Source organism: Wasmannia auropunctata, unplaced genomic scaffold, assembly GCF_000956235.1.
Source record: "Wasmannia auropunctata unplaced genomic scaffold, wasmannia.A_1.0 LD335988.1, whole genome shotgun sequence".
Classification (NCBI taxonomy): domain Eukaryota; kingdom Metazoa; phylum Arthropoda; class Insecta; order Hymenoptera; family Formicidae; genus Wasmannia; species Wasmannia auropunctata.
The window spans coordinates 427,802-449,883 of record NW_012026902.1 but is presented as its reverse complement, the minus strand read 5'-3'; the positions used below and the strand labels follow the sequence as shown (position 1 = coordinate 449,883).

Below are 22,082 nucleotides of genomic sequence, written 5' to 3'. Positions count from 1 at the left end.
GAGAGAGAGAGAGAGAAAGAGAAAGAGAGTAAACCGAGCGTTTGGATTCGCCGCGGGGTCTCCGCCAGCGGGGACCGCTCGCACGCGGTGGCCGGGGCCGGGAACGGGGCCCGAGCCTGAAGCCTTCCGGTGTATGCGAGAGGAGAGAGGGGTCATCTCACCCTGCCCTGTTCTCCGTGTTGCCGCTGCTCGTGGGCACGAACCACGGCTACCGCCGTCAGCAGGCAGTCTCTTATTACGCCCGCGCTCAACTCTACGCGAATTCTAAGTTCTCTTCTTAGACCGCTCTCAATGATAACGTGAATCGCCCTAACAAGACCCCCAAAAGTCGTATCGAAATAACGGATTTTATTCGGCGGAAAGGGGAGCGAGGCAAAGTTTTAAATTATCTTCGGAAGTACAATGACGATGTGAATATCGTAACTGAGTTATTAATTAAAGTTATTAACTGAGTTATTAACTGGCAAGATCGAGAATAATTCGTGTAACGAACGATAATGCCGAAGAACAACAAGGATTTTGACAGAGTGAGCTGCTTATAATTTCGATAGAAAAATGATATACTAATAAAATCGGGGTATCTAAATTTAATAAAAATATTTTATATTTTATATTATATACATACACATGCATATATACATAAGTAAGAAAGGCTAAATAATTGTCTTCTTTATGTGTATAATATTACGTGGATTTTGATTGAGTGAATGTAAATTCGATGATGTCAAAGAGGTTGTTATCGTCTTAATAAATAGCGGAAAACATTTATTTTCCAATCTACGTGATTGAACAGGATATTATAAACGACAGGGATATCGGGATCTAATGTAGTGGTAATCACTTTGATAAGAACAACATAAAATTAATAACTGACAACAAATAAAAATAATATAAAATTAGAGGCATGATAGTGAAATTAAGTGAGATATTTTGAGATTGGTGAAGTTATATACATAAAGAGACATATCTTATCAAAGAAATTATATTAAATTATTGCATCTCTCTCCTTCGTAGAATGAGTTTTTAAATTGTAATTTTCTTGGCGAAAAGTTAATTTTATCAAACAATAATTCAATGTGTAAATTACAATTTTACAAGACTTATTGTCACATTTTTTATCTCCCAATTTTTTTGTCCAACATAGAATCTACTAATTTTTTTGAATATCAACATATTAATAACATGTTTTTGTCTGCAAAAAGATAATTAGAGCAAAAATAGAAACTAATTTAAACGAACCATTATGTTTTGAATCTTAAGCTATCTCTTTTTTATTTGATTCGATTGTTGCTCTATTTTTTATAATATCCAACATTATTATGAATAAAAGATTTACACAACAATTTTAATTAATTATTATTAGATTATTTAAATTATTTTTCTAAGAAAATTAAAAAAAATTAAAAATTAATTTACAAATTTTAATTTATCGCGAAAATTTTTCTCTTGTTGGAAATATGCTTTGGACAGAATTTCGGTTTTAAATTCGATAAGGGATATTTTGAACAATTAAAGGTGCCTTATATATCGCGATTCTTATTTAGTTCTACACGATATTCAGATTGACGTTGCATTTCATGCGGAGTTTCATCGATAAGCGCTTTCGCGTTTTAAATCGATGTTTTCTGCAAGTGAACGAACGAGAACGAGGTAGAAGATCTGCTCATCGTAAAGAGAGGCGATTAGCGAACCTCATCGCTTCGGCAGTAGAATCACGTCGGCGTTAACACGCGCCAGAAATCTACGTTAGGATGCATACCAATCGTTATTATGATCAGCAATACTTTTCATTCGGAAATATACGTGTTTTCCAAGAGAACAAGAAAATCATTAATTATTAAGAAAAAATATAAATTATCGAAGAAAATTTGGTCATACGAGAAAGAAACTAATTATATTTATATTATTAAAGAAGAAAAAGTTAGTTACTGAAAAAGAGAAAAAGTTTATGACTGAAGAGAAAGAAGAACAATAAATTTTAATGTTTATGAAAGAAAAAGTCATTAACAAAAGAAAATTTGTTATTGAGAGAAAGGAAAAAAGTTAATTCTTCCCGAAAGAGACATTATTACTATTATTATTCATAGTTTTTATGAAATTACATTAGTTATTGAGAATATATATTCTCTGCAAATAAATAGTGAGGTCTTAAGCATTGCATTTCTTATATAGAACACTTGGGTGTGTACCGCAATTTCTAATGATGCGGAAACCCGCTTTAAATTGCAGTCTCTAGGCCGACGATCTTGCAGGGTAGAATATCTAGGATTTTTGTTAAATTCTAAAAAGAATCAGAATTAAAAAACGGAACACCGAGAATATTTAATGTTTAATATACAAAATACATATTCTATTCTATTCAAGAATTGACGTGAAAAGAACTTAATTGATCGGAAAAAAAAAAAATAGTCTGTCCAGCTACGGTGAATACATTTATTCGTGACGAAAATTTTTAATTGACTTTTGAAAGTAGCTCTCAAGAACATTATTTCGTTTCTGCTTATAGTAGTCCGTTTAGAAGTTCGCGAGTACTGTTTGTGAAATTTTGTACATCTTCATTCATGTACATATATTGAATATACGATATGAACGAGGACGTTGCTGGACGCAACGGGTGATATACAAGTAAGTACGCAAAATATCTTTAATTTTGATTTATTATTTATAATTAAGAAATTATTATTTATTTATTATAACTTAGTTCCTCTTCTTATAAATTATCTAAATTGATCTTTTAAAAACTTTTACAAATTTAGTAAATTGTAATTTAGTAAATTGCAAAGCTCTATTTTAAGAATTTCTAAGACTTTTCTGGAGAGACATATAGTATTTTGTTCAACCTTATACTCGATATCATTAACATCAATCTTTTTATTCAAAATCATCCATCTTTCTCGCGCCTCTCCCTCACTGGTGAAAAATAAGTAAATCAATGCTCTGCACAAATTCTTGTCGGCAAAAACGTCGGTGTGATACCCGGGCCAGGGCCGTCAAATGAAGATGGATGCGTCATGTGGTCGGTGCATTTATTTTTCGCGAACGCAAAGGCAAAACGCGCGTTGCACGAGTTGCCAGCATGAGAAAGAAGGAGAGAGAAAGAAAAGGGAAGAGGGAAAAAGCAAACGCCATGGAAGCGAACAACATTTTAACCGCATATAAATCAATCGCGATTCGAATTATTAGCGCAAGAGTTCGCGCGATTGATCACTAAAATCGATTTTATCGCCGTGCCCAGTCGCGTTGAAATTAATATCTTTAATTGCGCGTGCGAGAGATGATTAACCGTCGTTAAATGTTCTGGCGAGATCTTTCTGCGATTAAGGATGCTGGTTGAAGTTTTAGTCTTATCCTTTTCTCTTGGAGAAATTTTCCTTAGTTAATTAAAGATTATAAAAATACTTTTTTGAATACTTTCTCATTGTGCGATACAATTCTCAGGTTATTTATTCTCTGGGTCTTTAATGTTTCTAAATACATCTTTAACGCTGTAGATATATAACTCGATGTCGAAACATGGGGAGTCGATTAACTAGATACGCTTTAAAATATATAAAAAACATTAGTTTCGAAAAGAATAACGTAATGAAAATATATTTTATTAAATTATATATGTAATAAAAAACTGGAATAAAAGCAACAAGAGAATTTATCTTTCAAATATAAATCAAGAGCTACTACCTAGGTATTGTTAAATAATTAAAATTAGTTTTTACATATAATATCTATAATAATCTTGATTAATTTTCCTGTGACATATAAAATAATAATAAAATAACAAATCTATTTTTTTATTACTCAATGTCTTCTTTTGAAAAGATCTCTTTTTTGAAAATAGCGGAATTTAAATTCAAATCCAAATTGATCTCATCGCTATTCGAATAAAGTTGTTAAGAAAAATCATTACTTGGATCGTTGCTATTTTCGAAATGAATTGCTCATGCATAAAACAGAATATATTAGACTCAGCTGACAAATTATATTTTCTAACATACTTCGATTAATTGGTTAGTTAATATTCGAGATCAACGTGTTAAGAATTCTTGCGCGATGATTAAATCGGGTTCTCCAGACGAAAATGTCTTATTTCTCTTCTTCTCTTGGAGCCTTTCACTGGCATGGGTCTTGAACCACACGTGTGAAAGTTCAGAGTTCAGAAAACGACAAATAATGTATACTGACCATGATATATTACTTGAAAGTTATCGAGTATAGAAGACTTTAAGAATAAAATAATTTTGACATTTCAAAATGGTTGACATTTGAATTTTTACTCCTTTAGAGAGAGAGCGTGAACTATCTATTGATATAAAATTTATTATAAGTAATTAAAAGAAGTACATTTCAGTTATTACAATATAGCTTCGCCAAATGTATGTTTTAATTAGTTGTTAAACTGTAATTGTAACCGTGTAGATAGGATTTTATGGAAAAATTTATTAATTATTCTGTTAATCATTAATGTATTATGTATATGTGTAGTATATGTTATACATAAATAAGTGTATTGATTTTTTATTGTACATAATTAAAATGAAAAAGAAATATATAGAATTGTGTCTACGACAGGACAATGTACTTTTCGAGTGCATTCGTGAGGTAGTCGAGCACGCTTTGTTTCGCAGAGCACGTTTAACAATTAGTAGTCAGTCTGCTTGGAATACCCAGTGTAAGCATATATATAAGACACTGGCTTCCTCGAGACTTGTTTATCAAGTTACACATAGCGATCGCCGATGATCTTCGCTGGAAAAGGATGAGAAAGAAAGAGAATTCTATGATAGGATTTCGTCTGCATCTTTTTCCCATAGTTCTATCCGGTATTAAGAGAAATACACGTTAATACGTGAACATTATTTTAAATAAATTTTATTTTTTTATCGTGATTATATGAATTTCTGCCAGTTTTACAATATTAAAATCTCGAATAGCTCGCAGTACTACATGATTCATTGTTCTTATAGTTTTAATGTTTTTGATTTTGTGCAAATTGTTTTTAAATTTAAATATTTACGAAATTTACTTTTAAAATGAAACAGATTAGATAATTTCGCGCGGTTACTATAGGCGAATCATTACTTTAGGCAGTGATAGCTTACACAAATCATTATGACATACGTGCATCATTTTTTTGGAGCAATGATGAATTCCACAAATTATTATGCTGATGGACCAGTTTGAAAATAATTCTTCCCTGCCTTCGATGCGATTACATTTGAATATTATGCGAGTATTTCCTCCGAGTAGAGAAGATTCTTCTGCAAGACGCACAAACTGCCGAGAACTTTGCTCGAGAACGGCGCCATTTCTTCTTTCCATCTTGCTACGCGAAAAAGGAAGAAAATGAGCTGCAGCGGGAAGGACGACTAAAACGCTACTAAAAGTCGACCGGTTGGCAAGAAGCAAAGGATAAGAAGAAGAAGAAGAACAAGAGGAAGAAGGGAAAGAAGAAGAAAAGGAGGAGGAAGACGAGATCTCTCAGGGAGCAAGATGATCGTAAAGGAAAGAACGACAGAGACAAAGAGGTGAATGTTAATGAGGCAGATCTCGACCTTTCGCATCGTGCGAAGATCTCATCAGGACTTACGGCCGAAACTCGAATCCTCGCTTCCTCAGTCTAGCTCGCTTTGAATTCGCAAAGTCAAATAGATTAGCGCGACACATATAACAAATAGAATAATAAATTTAATAAATTTCTATGAGAATAATAAATTTAACAACAAATTGAAATAAAATTGTAATTTTATTTTATGAGAATTCGCGAAATTTTAAGATACGTTTTTCCAACGTAAATGGAACCGTCGCAAAGACGACACTTAAAGATTTCTTGAGAAAAATTATTAAGTCAAAATATTTGACTGTATGATCAATATGATATTGCAAATGTTATTAGAGGTTTTTTTTCAAAAATAATCATGACATTTTTTTTATTTATCTTTTGGAATGCCAATGTCTATTTATATATTTAAAATACTACCACTAGTGTCCATGTGGAATGATGAAATAGCTTATTGTTAGCAATGTCTTTTCGAAGGGTTAAGTTGCGGGAAAAGAGAATCCGTTTCTCTTCTCCGAGCTATTCTCTTGCTCAACTCGTGCGATCCGGTTCTTTGTTGCGCGACGGACGAGACCTGCTCGAGATTGATCGCGCGGTGGTGGGCTTAACGAGGCACGACGGACCTCAAAATCTGCCCGATAATTAATGAGAATCGTCCGTCTGGCCACTCGAGCGACGTATTTAACAATGTTAAAACGCAACAACGAGATATGCAACGAGTATCCTCGACCCGCGAACAGGCCTTGATTCGTCGAAGAAGAATAGTTATTTTTCACGAACCCGTTCTTTTTTTATCTTTTTTATTTCGAGTTGCATTTTCTTTTTAATTTTATTATGAATTTATATATTTATATATTATAATTTTATTATTTGAGACTTTTAAAAGCCTGTTTGCAGTCCTTTTAAGACTGACGTCAAATACCGTTAGACAATTAAATACGCTATTGACACAAAGAGAAATCTTCTATTAAAATTTCATCCGGTAGCTCGCTGTACGTATATAGCTATGCACCGATGGTCATCCGGATAATCCCTGAGTCTAAAAATATAATTCCCAAGAGAGAGTCCTTTCTTCTTGGTTTCACTACCACGCGAACGGCCCGAGGAATACGGAGACGTATTGCGTGGATTCTGATAAAATCTTTCTGTGTTTGTACGTGCGGACCCTTCTTCAGAGAAACTTTCGACTGGAATGTGTGTCTTCTCATATTCCTCAAAATGTATATATGTATTTATTCATATGTATGTGTACAAATGCTATACGTATATTTACTCTAGAGTTACGGAGACGGAGGCCCCCAAGTAAAGAAGCAATTGTGTGTATATTTACTGGAATATTTTTATTTAAAATAGCAGTTTTCATCAGATCTCAAGTGCTCGTCCACAATAAAAATACCTGACAAGGAAATGTAATGAGTATGATAATTACTTACAATGGAAAGAAGCGCGCTGATTTCTTTCGCCGAGCCAACTTTGTCTTGGCGTATTTACTTGCCGCTTTGTGCTGTATTATTGCAAAATGCAGCATCGACAGATCTTTAACACGACGCGTATTCTTTATGCATGCACATGCACATTCTCACATAATAAGTGCGATACGCCACAACGTTCGTGCGAAGTAGGCCACGCCGAAGTGGTCCAACCTGTATAATCATTGGTGTATTAACGTTGTGAAAAATCAAGGCCGCCGTTGACAGTCTTATGACGATATATACTCGATGTACTCGTTAAAAGCGCCGTTACAGCTCATCTTGATCGTTGAATTAGTCGAAAAAAAAAAAATAGAACTGGAATATAAACTGCGTTTAAATTAAAAATTAAATTTTATTAAAATCCAAATAAAAATACTATTTAAGTTATTATAAAATCAAGATTAAAATGGGATCACAGAAAAATTATTTAATTTATTTTAATTACAAGTCACATCTTATCTCTTGACATTTCCCAATTAAAATCCAATACAAATTTTAATGTATTTCTATATGTTAATACATGTATATTTCTTATTTTATTGAGAATATTCTCGATCCTGTTTTTTTTTTTATATATTCCATATAAATTGATATTTAATATCAATGTGAAGAGATACAGTGGGGAGATCATCCCCAAGAATATCTCATGGATCATTAACGGTGCTCGTTTGAAGGGAACCCTCGGACGTTCACCTCTCTCGTGGCGAGAGGACTGGCTTCCGGTCCTCATGGAAGAGGCTAACGAACGCTAAACCGTATCCGACGTGCGATTCCTGGTGTCTCTTTACCGCTATAAAAGTAATCGCACGCGTTGCTCATTTCCGTTGTTCCCGCGCATATGACATCATGTGCACAAAGGAGATACGAAGAATAAAAAGAATGTTTTAGAATAATAATCTGAATTATTTAATTTTGATCTTATATTTATTTGATACATTATCTCAACTTTAATTTAAAATTTAGGCTTTATATTATGCAAACAATTTTTTAATATATTCTATGTATAATTATATCAATTAAAAAATAAAATTAAAATTTTTATCCAGAAAAATTGTGCTTTTATATTTATAAAAAAAATTTTATGAAATACAATATATGATTCTTACAATTCAAATTTTTAAATCTAGAGGATTGTAATGTTCAATTAAAAATGACAATCTTATAGTAGTCACGATGCGATTGCGTTGGTCAGGATCGATTGTCTCCAGGAAGGAATCGAGACATCAGGAGAGAGAATGGGGGGAGGAAGGACAAGGAAGAAAAGGAAAAAGAGCAAAAGAGAAGAATTGTAGTGTCGGCAGCTTTGAACTGGTTATGTCAAACAGCCGATCGATCTAATTTTTGCATGTTGCCTTAATTTTGCACTTTTTGCTTTTGCTAAACTGATAAAAAGGAAAGAATAAGTAATTAAAGGTATTAACTTTAATGTAATAATTTTTCCTATTTTTTTTTGCATTTTGAAATGAGAAAAGAAATAAAGAAGATAATGTATCGAAATTTAATGAATTTGTCCAAAACTCGCCTTCTTTTCGCGAGTCGATTAAAACACAAGAACCGGTCCCCGAATACTGAATTTTATTAAGTCTCCACGGAATACGCTAATGTACTTAATTAGACGTTATAAACTTTGAACCCACATTTGCATAAGCTGTCGAGTGGCCGAGCTTACTATCATCGGCATTAATCTGTTACTTATACGCGACAAACAGGGATAAAGTGAGAGAAGAAACGAACATAGGAGGAGGGGGACAAGGGCAAAGAAGGGTATACCGAATCCGTGATATTTCGCCGTGTTCCGCGTAATTAGCGATACTAATTAACGGCCGTATCCTCACGCTCTTGTCAAATGCAATTACGCGAAGTAAACATGGATCCTGTGGACCCTTTACAAATGAGCGGGTCTCATGATCTTTTTTAATACTGTACATTAACTATAATTATATTAACTTAAGGATTGTGGGGAATGCATGACTGAATTACATGTAATTGAGTCTTCCATTAAAAAATTTATTTGTAATATAAAATTATATTATATTAATTTTAATATATATTAAGAAAGAAGTTTAACTTTTTATTTAAAATATGAACGAATTGTAAAGAAGTTATGACAGGAGAAACTAGATATTTTATTATTTATGAAAAAATTTTGTATATATATATTTATTTAAAATTTTCAATTTAAAATTATTAATTTTATATATAATTTGAAAGAGAGTTGAAGAGCGTTTAAAATTATTTGACGTATATATCTAAAACATTACTCATCATGATGCGATGCGATTAAAATGATAAATTTGCAGTTTACTGCGTGAAATCTACTGGAGTCCACCGGTTGAAGGTAGATCTGTCGTTACCTATTAGTCAAGGAGATTTCGTAATTATTAGTTTCTGTTAGGGTCCATTAACGTTAGGGAAGAACGTCCCATCTGACCCGCGTCATCGCCTAGAGCCAAGCAGAGCGCCTGTCCTCTTATCTTCCCTATATTTGAGGATTATTTTAGCGAGTCTAATGAGTTTTGATAGTCGGTTATGAATCCCGTAATCGCGGGATCTGCGAGCGTGTCCGATTGCTCCTGTTTCGTAAGCGTTAATCCTGCAAGATAGAATGATGAAATTGCGCGTTTTTATCGTGTAAAATAAAAACGACATGCTTCGGATTAAATCGAGCGTCGCGAATGTTAAGAGGAAAACCGAATAATAATATAATTCCTTAATTATTAAATTTCATATTCTTTTATACAAAAATACATACAAAGATATTATTTTACGAGATATAGATGGATTTTTACATTTATTTTTACGCCAGTAATAAATTAGCTTATATTACAAAAATGTTAACGCGATGATTAGAAGAGAATGCTATAACTTTTCTATAAATATTCTATTTTAAGAAACGGAAAATTTTTTTGCTGTAAATGACTACGTTTTATTGTACGTATAATGTACGCGCAAAAGATATTAAAATTATATTTCTTAAACTGTGATTTTCTCTATTGCAGGAACACGGACCTCTCAGAGCCTAGATGATGTTCGCCAGATTTTGCAGACAAATTCCAGTTGGTAAGTGCTTCAGATATTCTATTTACATATTCCAGTGTTACAAAGATTGCTTATACATAAAGGTAGAAGTACAAAAGCGTAATACCAGCATCTTGACTGATAATATATCCAGTAACAACTGATAAGATAAACAAGGAAGCGATTGCCGTATCGATTATCCCTCAGAAGGTTTCCGAGAGATCTCTGAGAGATGCGAGTTCGCGTGCCGAGGTCGCGGTCCGACGAAAAGACGTGGGAACGGGAACGTCCTCCTTCGTGCTTTAAAGCCGCGAATTAACTCCTTTTTGTTTCTCGTCGCGGCCGTGGCGTAGATTTTCGACATCGAAATTGCCCGGCCACCACCGACACACCGAGGGTTACGACTTCTCGTAACGAGACCTCTTCCCTTATTCAACTCGAATAAAAAATCGTGAGAACTGCTTGAAAAAAAATTCTCTGTTCTTACGAGCATCATTTTGAAAAGATTGGCAGGCAAATTATCTGTTTCTTTATATATAACATAAACACATACATGAAAACAAAATAATAAATAGAGATATATGATATATATAATATACATTATGTGTATAATAAAAAGTTAATTTTTAAAGATATTTTCTTTAAAAGCAAGATTTCTCTGGAAAATTATTTTTTTCATAATATTATTAATACATGTAATATTATAATAATCACATTATGTTAATAATTTATTCAAAGACTTTATTAACTTGATATAAATTTTACAATTTTACTAATTTTTTATTTTGTTTTTTTTTAAATATGTCATAATATAAATTATATATTTATTAAACTTTTACAACTTGTGCATGAAAGTATTTTCCTTATAGCATACTAAATTTTTATAATTTTTATATTTTATTTATTTTTAATTACCGTAAACGTCAATATTTTGGATTAGCTCTGAGCAGTTATGATTTAGCAGCTCTTGAATTAAAAATGTGAAATTGGTTTTGAAAGTACAGTTAACATACAAGACCGCAATTCTTGTTTGAGACAGTCTGATATATGATAACAGTAAAAAGACAAGAGCATCTTATTAAGCTATCTTAATTAACAAGTCCTCTTTCGATGCGGCTCTTAATCGACGCCGTTAGACACATTCATGGAACTCTAACGCTTAATTCCGCGATTAGGATTTAATGTCCTAATTAATGGCTTTATCGCGGCGATACTGTCCCCTGAGAAAATTATGACACGATCCACCTGAGCGGGGCGTTATACGTCCCGACGGTGGCGTATTTTTTAAACACTTACGAACGAACAACTGGAATCCTGTCTGGAGAAATACGTGAATTGCATGATTATAGCCAGAGAAGTCTTTAAATTCCCGAGATTTCTCAGAATTATCTCTGTTTATCGTAGTGAAATTTAATTAATTTTTATATAATTGTTATTCCTTGTTTATAAGAGCAGTATTTTTTGAAAAAAAGCTACATTAAAATGGAAAATAAAAATATTTTAATTTATTTATTATATATATAAAATTAAACGAAGATAATATATGCTATAATATTTATTTTAGCCCATGTAATTTAAAGTTTAACTTTACGAAATTTTGGTTTAATGTATCTCGTGGTCGACCATTTGACGAGTCGTTTCTCGTGAAACATAAAAACGATCTCCTCGGGCCCCCTGTTTTCCGCTAACTTGCCGTCGTAAGAAAAGATACGAGAAGAAAAGGGTTTGACCTCGGAGAAGAATCGAATGGGAAGCATAATGCCGACTCTTTTAAAGACGTCGGCGCCGCTTAATTAGCATGCTAATTAGTTGTGCGAATCTCGTGATGTGGACGACGAGGATATGCACCTCGTTTAGAATGCATTCTCAGGCAGGACTTGGTTAGTGATCGATTCTCGCGGCACGACCGTCATTAATTATTTTATCCGTGATTAGCGACCCCTCGTCAATTAGTCGTGCTCTAATAATTAATTATATCGATTGCAGTTACGCAGAAAAACTGTTATTATCATTTAGAGAAATTTTAAGAAAAACATTTTTTTTATTATTGACAAGAATAATTATATTATTAGTACTCTTAGCTTTACAAGATTCTTTAGGAATTTATTCATTAATTCGGCTACCACTACGTCGTGAGAAAAGGATGGGGCGGCAGTTAATAGATTCCTAATCTCGAGCGCATTGACCGATTGACGGTGAGATAGAAACGATAGGAATGTCGGTGCTGGGTAATACCGAGTATATCGAAACACGGCATCAGTCGTTAAAATGCGCGATATAAATAGGTGCAGTTTCTACGCTTAACAACGTCGTAAAGTAGTTAAGCCACGCTCATTAACGCGTTGTTCTCGGGCATTCAAATCACCATCCCGGGCGTAATCTCGACAATCTCCAATATTATTCTTCAATTCAATATCTATTTGTAAAAAATAGTAATTTAAAAAATTTTCTTCCGCATATTTTAATAAATTTAATTTATCGTAATCTATACAGTTTTTCTCAATTATTGATATCCTTAAATATCCATCGCTGATATTGGATATCAAAAAGTATTTGTGATTACTGGCGAAAAGATGACATCCCGAAAGGGACACCATGGGACGTTTTGCACCGTCTCGAGACGAACAGCATTGTCCGCGCAGCGGGATGGCGATGTTTAAAAGCGAGGCCTCTCGCCCGGGGCGAGATGTGCCTCAAATTGATTTGTTGTAAGCGATACGCCACCCCTACGGGGCGAGCGAATGGCACAATAATTGGCTACATAAACAATGACCGGCGGAACGATCCCTCTCCGTCCTGACATCTCTTAAATGCCGTTATCTCGCAACAATGTGAGACACCGCCGCTCGTGTGAACACACGAGTGGAGCGTGAACTTCGAATAAGATATCGCCGTAGTTATCATTTGCGTCACGATTGAACGAATGATTGGACAAAATATTATACCTATATACATTTTTAGATTACATACATGTAGGTATATTTATACGATATAATCTATAAAATAAATCTAACAAATAATATTATATTTAATTAAATTATATATATTTATAATTAATATAATATTGTATGAACTATGTCACCAATATAACATTTATTTTAAAAATCTGAAGGTTCTACCAGTGTATACAGTATATAAATTCGTGAATTATCTCTGTCAAACACTTCTGTGGCCGGGTTCAATTGATCGATGAGATTCTCGAGACTTTGAGGCCATAAGGGAAGCGCGTGTAGGGCGGCGAAATCTTTCAAGGCGGTCAAGAGATGCACTTTCGCAGGGAACGGGTCAGATTGGCTTCGTGGCTGAAAAGTAATTGCGAGATCCGAGATATCGCCGGCCAGCCGCTACGCAATTTAGGCCTACACCTGGTACCCCTGGCTTCTCCTTTTCGCCGGATTTTCGCGCGTAGATCATATTAAAGAAATTTATCTTGAATGCTCAGAGATGCGGGGTATATCGAGTTCATGCCGTTGAAGCGAACCACAATGAATATGTATCAAATTTATGGCGCGCGCGGTTGTGTGGTACCGTGCACTTCCCCGCCCACTCACACTCGCGTGCACGCTCGTGATTTATGCCGCTCATAATGCAGACGGTACGCGAGCCGAGAATCGCGAAGAAAAAGGAAAATTATCCTTCATTTTCCCGCAGCACATTTTTTTCTCGACCGGCCTTTAATTCTAAGACAGAATTAAAAATCTCGTCTCGAGAGCGACAGATGGAGAGCAAATCGATGTCGCTGCGTTGAAACGCAATTATATAATTTATTATAGTGATTTATCTTCTATCAGAAGCACGCGCGCTTCTCTTCAATTTTCACCAACGTTAATTGCATAATCCGTTATCGGCAGATAACATCTGATGCCGAGTTCTAGATGGGGATAATTCTCCATACATATGCATGATGTTTATTTGTACATCTGTTATATTTATTATATCATTCCGATTCCGTTAAGTCTACTACTTGATCGTATACTTAATCACAATTTTTGCATGACGCTATCATATCTTAACCGATTATCTCGTAGAGTTTGTTATATAAAGCTAACTATATTCTCCGCAATCTGATGAACGATTACAAACTAGTTATTGACTAATTAAGGAATAATTTAAAAAATAATTTAAAAGTCGATGTAATTACAGAGATAAAAAGAGAATTGATAACATTATAACAAATAAACATTGGTAATTAAGATATGTAAGCAATATATGAGAAATAATCATTTTTTTCATTAATTTTTAAGAGTCGTAAATAATTTTTTAAAACTTTAACGTATTGTGTGTATGTGTGTGTATCTAATTTCAACTATATTTAAAAAAGTATTATTTAATTATATTGTGAAGTATAAAGCTGAAATTTTCAGCTGTTTTAACCATGTTTCAGTTATATCTTTTTTCTAAATATGACTGTATTAAAAATTTTAGCTATATTTGAATCACTTATTAAATCAAGCTATTTAATATAGTCTAGAATTCAACAACGCAAATCATTAGAGGGAGAAGGCCATAATTATAATGCCCAATAATTTGACGTCATTGGTGGGTTAAATGACAGCTCGTTCATCTAAATGGATGATTATGCCAGTCGAGCTGCACGTAGGACGCCTAATCGTGCGGAAAATCCTTCCTGATATGCTATCCTTAATACGTCTTTCAACGATGATCGCGGTGATAAGCCTGTTTATAACGGCTGTGTGACAGTATTCATCGTGGCCTTATCTCGTGGCTTTATCATAATTCCACGGCGCAATCATTACATCCTCTGGTCAGCTGTCGACATTCCTCGGCTTTTTTTTTATAATTATCATGTCATAATCCGGCAACATTCGAGTATTAACAAAAGCAATAGTAACATTGTGACTGTCACATAAATTCATGAATAAATTATCAACCGTTATTCACTGACATAAATCGACATATATCGTCACCGTATACGATCGCTGTTTTCGATTTAAAGATCGGAGAGAGTATACATTTCGTATCTGACAGTAGTCATATAATCAATTAGGCACACCAGGAAGCTATATGCAAGTTATATATGTGTGTACATGAGTTGTTCTTATATATTAGCTCTAAAGTCCATTTTAACTATTAGAATATTATAATACATATAAAGTATACACACACATTATATATCTGACATAAAATTGTAGATCATCTAAAATGGGAGTAAAGTGGGATTCTATAGACATTACAAAATGCTTTTTAACTATATACTATATAATTATTTATAATCAACGAATACGTTAGGATAATATTATTATGTCGCTACATTGTATAATAATGATTGCTAATTATTTATTAATAATTGATATTTTCTTACTTTTAAGTACTGTATTATTTAAAATCTTCCGACACTTATACAAATTGTCTAAATGGCATAATACAAATTTTCGTGCATTCCTCGGGAATTAAAGAGTCGAATCTCCTTGACGATTCGGCGCGAGCCGCGCATATCCTCGTGCACTTACACGGGCGCACGTGCATGTACGCCATATTAATTACAATGATTTCCTGCCACTTATGCCCGAGCGAGATTTAAATTATAGATATTCACTGTGGGTTCGCGGAGGAGACGAGAGAGAGAGAATATCCGGAGAAAGAGGGACAAGAGGAGAGAGAAAAAGAGAGAGAGAGAGCGAGAGAATGGGCAGCAAAGAGGCCCGACCGGACCTTCAGCCGTGATTACAGGGTGCGCGCGAACATTTCAGGAATCAGACTCGCGTCAGAACTCTCGGGTCATGGGTCAGTCTTGCCCCCGCCTTCTTCTTTTTTTCTTCATCTTTCATGTCCCTCGATTTTTCTTTTGCCATATATATATATATATATATGTATATATATATATATATATATATGTCATAAATTGTCGTTTTTTGATAAATCAGTCTTCTCTGAGAACTCACGAATCGGGGAAACTTTAGCCGCGATTTATTCCGGATTGGAATCCGGATTTTATAGAAATCTTTTTGGAATTATGCGAAAGTAAAAATATTATATCGTATGGAGGGGCAATTGGAACGCACAGTGCAACATATTCGTGCATCGTAACAAATTGTTCTAAGCTACGCAAAGTCGTAAATCAGAGGGCACTGGACCGCACGCACGTTGGTTTTGGGATCTCAATACAATTAAATCGTAAAATACGTGTACATTAATAATGATCAGCTGCGTTGCGTGGAATTGTGTTGTAATGAATAATTTGATGAGGAATTTCTGCGAGAAGCTACCCTTAACATTACCTCACGTGATATTTGATTCCATCAAATGAAAGCGAGAATGCTGTCAACAATGATGACGATCAAATTTTTCTAAAAATACAATAAATATATTGGATATTTGTCCTTTTTCTTTTTTCTAAAGAAAGTATAAAGAGAGAGGGGAATTAATTTTAATAGAGTATAAATTGAGTAAATTAAATATATATAATTTTGTAAATTAAGCTGAAAATTAAGTGCATGAAACTTCATTTGGAATTTCCAAAAATTTCATATTGTAACGCTACAAAGCCATCTCCTGAGAAGTCTCTTAGCGGAAATATTCTTATCTTCTTTCCCGTAAAGTCGTTATCGTTTAACGTGAAGACGAAGCTATCATTCGAGTTCCTCGAACTGTGTTCTCCAAGTGACGGAGAACCAGGTCGGCGATGAACACGCTCTCTTTCCCTAACTCCCTCTTTCTCCCCTCTTGAAAGAGGACTTGAGTTGAAGTTTATGCGTCGCTGTTTACCACCCGGTAAATGTTATGCCGTGGTCATAACGTATATCTTGGCGGGGCTGTATGGAAAGTCCCGTACGGGACGGCCATTAGCCGCATTCAATCACCATTACACGCTCACGCGCTTTCTGCGCCTCGCTCGCTTCTCGTCCCTCTTAAATCCTTGCTTGCCCAGGATCAAGGTGAAAATATGTACGCGCCAACCCAGGATGAGAGCCAAGACTTGTGGCTACTCATGAGAATCGATGCTCGTTTTATACTCGTATCGATTGGAAAAACTGGAGAGAACTTCCACTGAACACTATTTTCACCTTTGGACCGATTAATAGACGTGGGTACGTTTGATATAATTCTTTGATCCTTGTTCACTGCATGATTGGTCATTTTTATTAAAAAAAGAAATATTTGCTTTGATCTTGCAATTAACTAGAGGAAATGTCATCAACATAATGGAAACCTTAGAAAGCTTTATACTTATATCTTATTACTTATTTTTTTCCACACGAAATTTCGTTGATGAAAAGTTAAGATAAATGATAACAAATACGTACAACACATATATCATTAAAGGATAAGATTCAAGACTTTAGATATTTATTTTTTAATAATTTTTTTATAATTTTATATAGATATTATTGCATATTGAAAGATGTATTGAAAGGTATATATTCATAATCGATTCTATTCATTGATCTGTATACACGGATAGTTTTTCAAACAAATCGACAAAGGAGTCATTTTGTTTTTGTCTGTCATTGAATATCGAATAAAGACAGAATGTGTCGATTTGTCTGGAAAAATCTCTATGTATAGTGATCAGTGATAAAAAAGTGATTATGAATATATATACTAATCTTTGAACATGTCGACATTTAATTTGTATTTTTAAGCTAAAAAGCTTCCATAAATTAAATACTAATCAGCGTTGTCAAGGTGTTCTTAATTGGGGCAGTCCCGATAGCATATATATATATATTATGAATATAGAAAATACCTGGTAGAAGCATAATGCTCCGGAGGGTAAAGCATAAAAGAGGAAAGTAAAATGGTTAGTGCAGTCAAATGTAATGGATATAAGGGACAAAGGTAATAGCGACGAATAAATTCACAGAATGTGAACGTTACTAGAAAGAAACCTGAGAGAGCGTTCATTTCGGCTTTTTTTCGTGAGACCGGCAGAACCCTTTATAGAGATCCTCAAGGTAGAGATCAGACAGCGTCGCTATGGTGTTGTGAAACCGGATGTGAGACGTTGTCTGATCTCTATTTTGAGGATCTCTAGAACTCCCTCCGCCGCCCCTACTTCAATACCACCACTATATCCATTTTTGAGTTGAATATATTAGGTAGCTACATCCATTTTCTGACGCTGTCAATAAAATCATAGCGGGGAGAACATCAGAAATAAATGTGCAGTCTGTATTACACCCACAAATTGTAGATGAAGAATACGCATTTATTCTGTGACACTGTTGATAAAATATGATGCGTCTAGTCGTACGTGTTACGTCTCAGAATATACGTGTATAATTTTTTTGAAGAACAATATATATATAATATTACAGAAATTAACAGTTTCATCACATTTCAACAGTGTACTAAATATTTTATGACATTTATGTTTGAGGATAAAAAAATGACAATTTTATCAAAGAGACGTATATTCAAAATGTTATCAGGAAGCTTAAAGTGCTATTGTTAAAAAAATCGTAAATCATTTGATGAAATGTTAAACAATTTTTTTAAACAATCTAAACTATAAAAAAGTGAGCATACAATAAAATCAAAAGGATATCGCAGTCTGACAAACATATATTAAGTTTCAATCAAAAAATACCGAACAGCACGCATCTTTATAAAATATGAAGTTTCCCAACCCAAAAATACCAGCTATCCTTTTTGCAGCTTTATCAGCATCTAACAACGATACACCCCAACTGTACACTAATTCATTTTTTTTCATTTTGGACTTCAAAAATGGTATCGCCCGTTCGTAATTTCCTCGTAAGTATTCCAGATTAGTCTTTAAGAAAATTGTCGATGTATTCTAAAAGCAATAAAATAGCTTAATATGTAATTATATATGTAATAATTATATATAATTATATATATGTAATTTTATAGAAATTCAATGAGTGCACAAACGCAACTCATACAGCACACTTTATGGTAGTTTTTTTTAGGTATAGTCTATTACGAATTAATCAAAACAATAAATTCTAACGAGACTTGATAACATTAAGAAGTATAAGTTACAATCAATTGCTAATGTTTTAAGTTATACTAAGCAGTATAATGTGTTTTAAATCATAACTAAACTGTTTGCTTAAATTTTATTAAATCAATGAATATTATAATATATAAGTATAATAATAGTTTCTCTCTTTTTCTCAAATTGAATGAAATGTTTAAAAGTTAGATGCATGTTACAGCATCTGATAATTTAACGGAATACAAAACAAATCAAGAAACAATCATACAGATTGTGTACATATATATTACAATAAAATTTGAAATAAGCCATAATTATAAATACGTACTTTCCTTTTCATTACGTCAATTTAATTTATACACACACACACACACACACATCGACTCTGTAGAACTCGATTGTTTCTCGCGACGAATTAATTCGCGATCGGTCGGGCCCCGCCGGTGGTTACGCCGGCAGCGGTGTAACCCAGCATGCAAGTATTTTGGGTCGGGTGGGTCCCGGTCGGATTCTCGAGTCCCTTTCTCGGCCGCGCACGCTGCCCTCGGGCTCTTCACAGTTCCCAAGAGGGTCAGAGGTCGCTGGGCCCTCCTCCACCTCGGTTCCTCACCCCGCCGCGCGTCTCATCGACCCGCCACTTATGAACCGCCCATCCTCCCTCTTCTCTCTCGCGCGAAAGAGTTATTCATTCGGGTATGACGAGAGATGTCAGGGCGCGAATCTTGCAAAAATCGTGAAATTATAAATTATACCAGAATGAGTACCGGGATAAGTGAAATATTGTAATTCCAAAGTGTGTAACAAAGTAGAAACGTATATTTTGCTTTCTGCAGAAGCGAAGAATTAAGAAGTTTTTTTTAATGGTAATGATATTTCATTTAATTTACTAAGCTTGAATTAATATAAGATACATATTATTACAATAATAGATATAAAATCTTTAAATTATTGAAATGAAAGAAATTCGGCTTACACTAGTTTTCTTCTAAGAATTTTTTTATTGTAAAAGCTGAAACATGGAATGATTGTAAAAGAAATGTCTATTATTTTATGTATTTCTATATTTGATTAAAATATAGCTGATTTAGGGCAACAGATGCAATTTCGATTGGGAGGTTGATTTATTTTTTAATGATGATTTAACGGTATTTTTACTCGAACGAACTCGGAAGGGAGACGTGCCAAGGGAAGTGCGTGCTCATCGGATGAACATCGGTCGAAGGGGCGACTTCGTGGGACTCGAGGTCCAAGTCGGGGTCGTTTTTGCAAGGCCTGATAGCCGACAATTACGTGGTCACGGCGATTGGACGGGCCGTTTTCGCGGGAAGCATGGACCAATCGAAGCACCGGGTATTACCTTCTCTCTCTCTCTCTCTCTCTCTCCCTCTTCATCCCGCTTTCTCTCCTCAGATCTCTTTCCTCTCCTAGAGTACTACTCACAGCGCGCCGCAACAAGCACGTTTAGTCTAGTCAGAGCTGCACCTGTGGGTGAACCTGTAAGCGCACCTGCAATCTCGCCGTCAGTGTCCGGCAATCGATGAAAAGTGTGAAAAAAAATGCGATTTTTTAATTGTCTGTTATTTTCGCAATCGTTGTTTTCCCTCGATTTATTTTTTCTTTTTTTTTGAAGAAGGCAATCTCTAGTCAGTATAAGTGCAAAATTGTTGTTTGAAAAACAGTTTTTTTGAAACAAATATTTAAAAGGATTTAAGCGTGAAAAGATTGAAAAAAATTGATTATGGAAAAGTGATGTGAAAATCTATCAAGGTACTAAAACTAGCGTATTAAATCACACAATTATGTGCGTGAATTAATTTTAAGTGGAAACGTGCAATCAGCAAATATATCAACGGATGTTGATTTTCAAAATATCTAATATAAATCAAATATATAATAAGTTATTGAAAGATATTAAAATAAAGTGTTATCGTTAGATCTTTGATCTTTTATAATGTAAACGCTGGTGTACATACATGTGATGTTATTGAGTTCAATGAATTTTCTGACGCACCTTGCGATTCCCACATCATCTCGATAAAATGTAAAAGCATAAAAAGAATAAAAAATACGTACGGATCTGTATAGAAATAAAAATATCGAGATGTAATCACGAGGTTGTTTGGCGCAAAAGGAGATATCGCTTGACAACGTGATATCTTCATCATGGATATATTGAGCCAATGGCAGCAACATGCCGAGTGGATCTGGATGATAACGTGTCTCTCGCGGTGATTAGTGGCTAAATGTTAATGAATTTCCGCGATCATCGTCGAGCCAAAGAAGCGGAAGCGGTCGCATAGCTCAGGTAATTCTCGTTCCTCTCTCGCTTGGCGGCTTTTTTCTCTTGTCGGCCGATACACAGACATCATCTGTCAAACGACGTTCGGTTCACGGTAGACACGAAGAATCACTCTCATATCTCCCGACCGCGTCGAAAAAACTTATTGATAAGAGTCCGCGGAATAGCGACGGCCTCAGGAATAACGAGGATATATTGTGGCTTGGATTGAATTGTACATACTTATGTTTACGAGAAAGCTGAAGAGTTCATTACGAGCCGTGTAAGAAATTCTCGGTGATCTTTTGTGATCTTCTCGCAGTCTCACGGGATAAGAAAGAAAACAAGTCATAAGTATAGTATTTTATAGATATAAACGCGCGATCCGTCATGCGTTATACATATCTATTTGGAGAATTGATTTTATTGATGTACGTTTACTTTAGTTTTCAAATTTTTTTCTATTATATAATAATATAACATATACAATTAGTAAATCAATATTAATGTATGAACAATGATATCATACGCAGCAATTATACAGTAAGCTTATGCCACACGCGAGAAAGACTTTGTTGTCATAAACATTCATTTAAAAAATGGACAGATTAATACTGTTTTAATCTTTCTAATTCTTGGTCATATTTTCATTTCTAAAATAATTTTATCTCACAAATAATTACTTCTTATTTATGAGATGGAGTATTAAAAGGAAAATGATTGTACGAAGATTGCGTGGTAGAAAAAAAGTATAATTATATTCTTCCAAAAAACTTTTCGCAATATTTACGCCTATGCTAAAAGTTACACGCGTGTCACCGACGGCCACTTAGC

General features: G+C 34.3%; 1 protein-coding gene across 3 annotated transcripts in view; it reads left to right on the top strand.

Moving 5' to 3' along the window:
* The window catches only part of LOC105454101 (WD repeat-containing protein 78-like), a 30,715-nt gene that overhangs the window by 3,837 nt on the left and 4,796 nt on the right, over positions 1 to 22,082 (top strand). The window contains exon 2 of one of the 3 annotated variants that reach the window (XM_011696465.1): positions 10,026 to 10,086. In XM_011696465.1, coding sequence (XP_011694767.1) covers positions 10,050 to 10,086 — 37 coding nt within the window. In that variant the 5' untranslated portion in view covers positions 10,026 to 10,049. Of the gene's footprint in view, positions 1 to 1,561; positions 1,925 to 10,025; positions 10,087 to 22,082 lie in introns of those variants that run through there. The other 2 variants (XM_011696464.1, XM_011696463.1) reach the window with 2 other exon arrangements.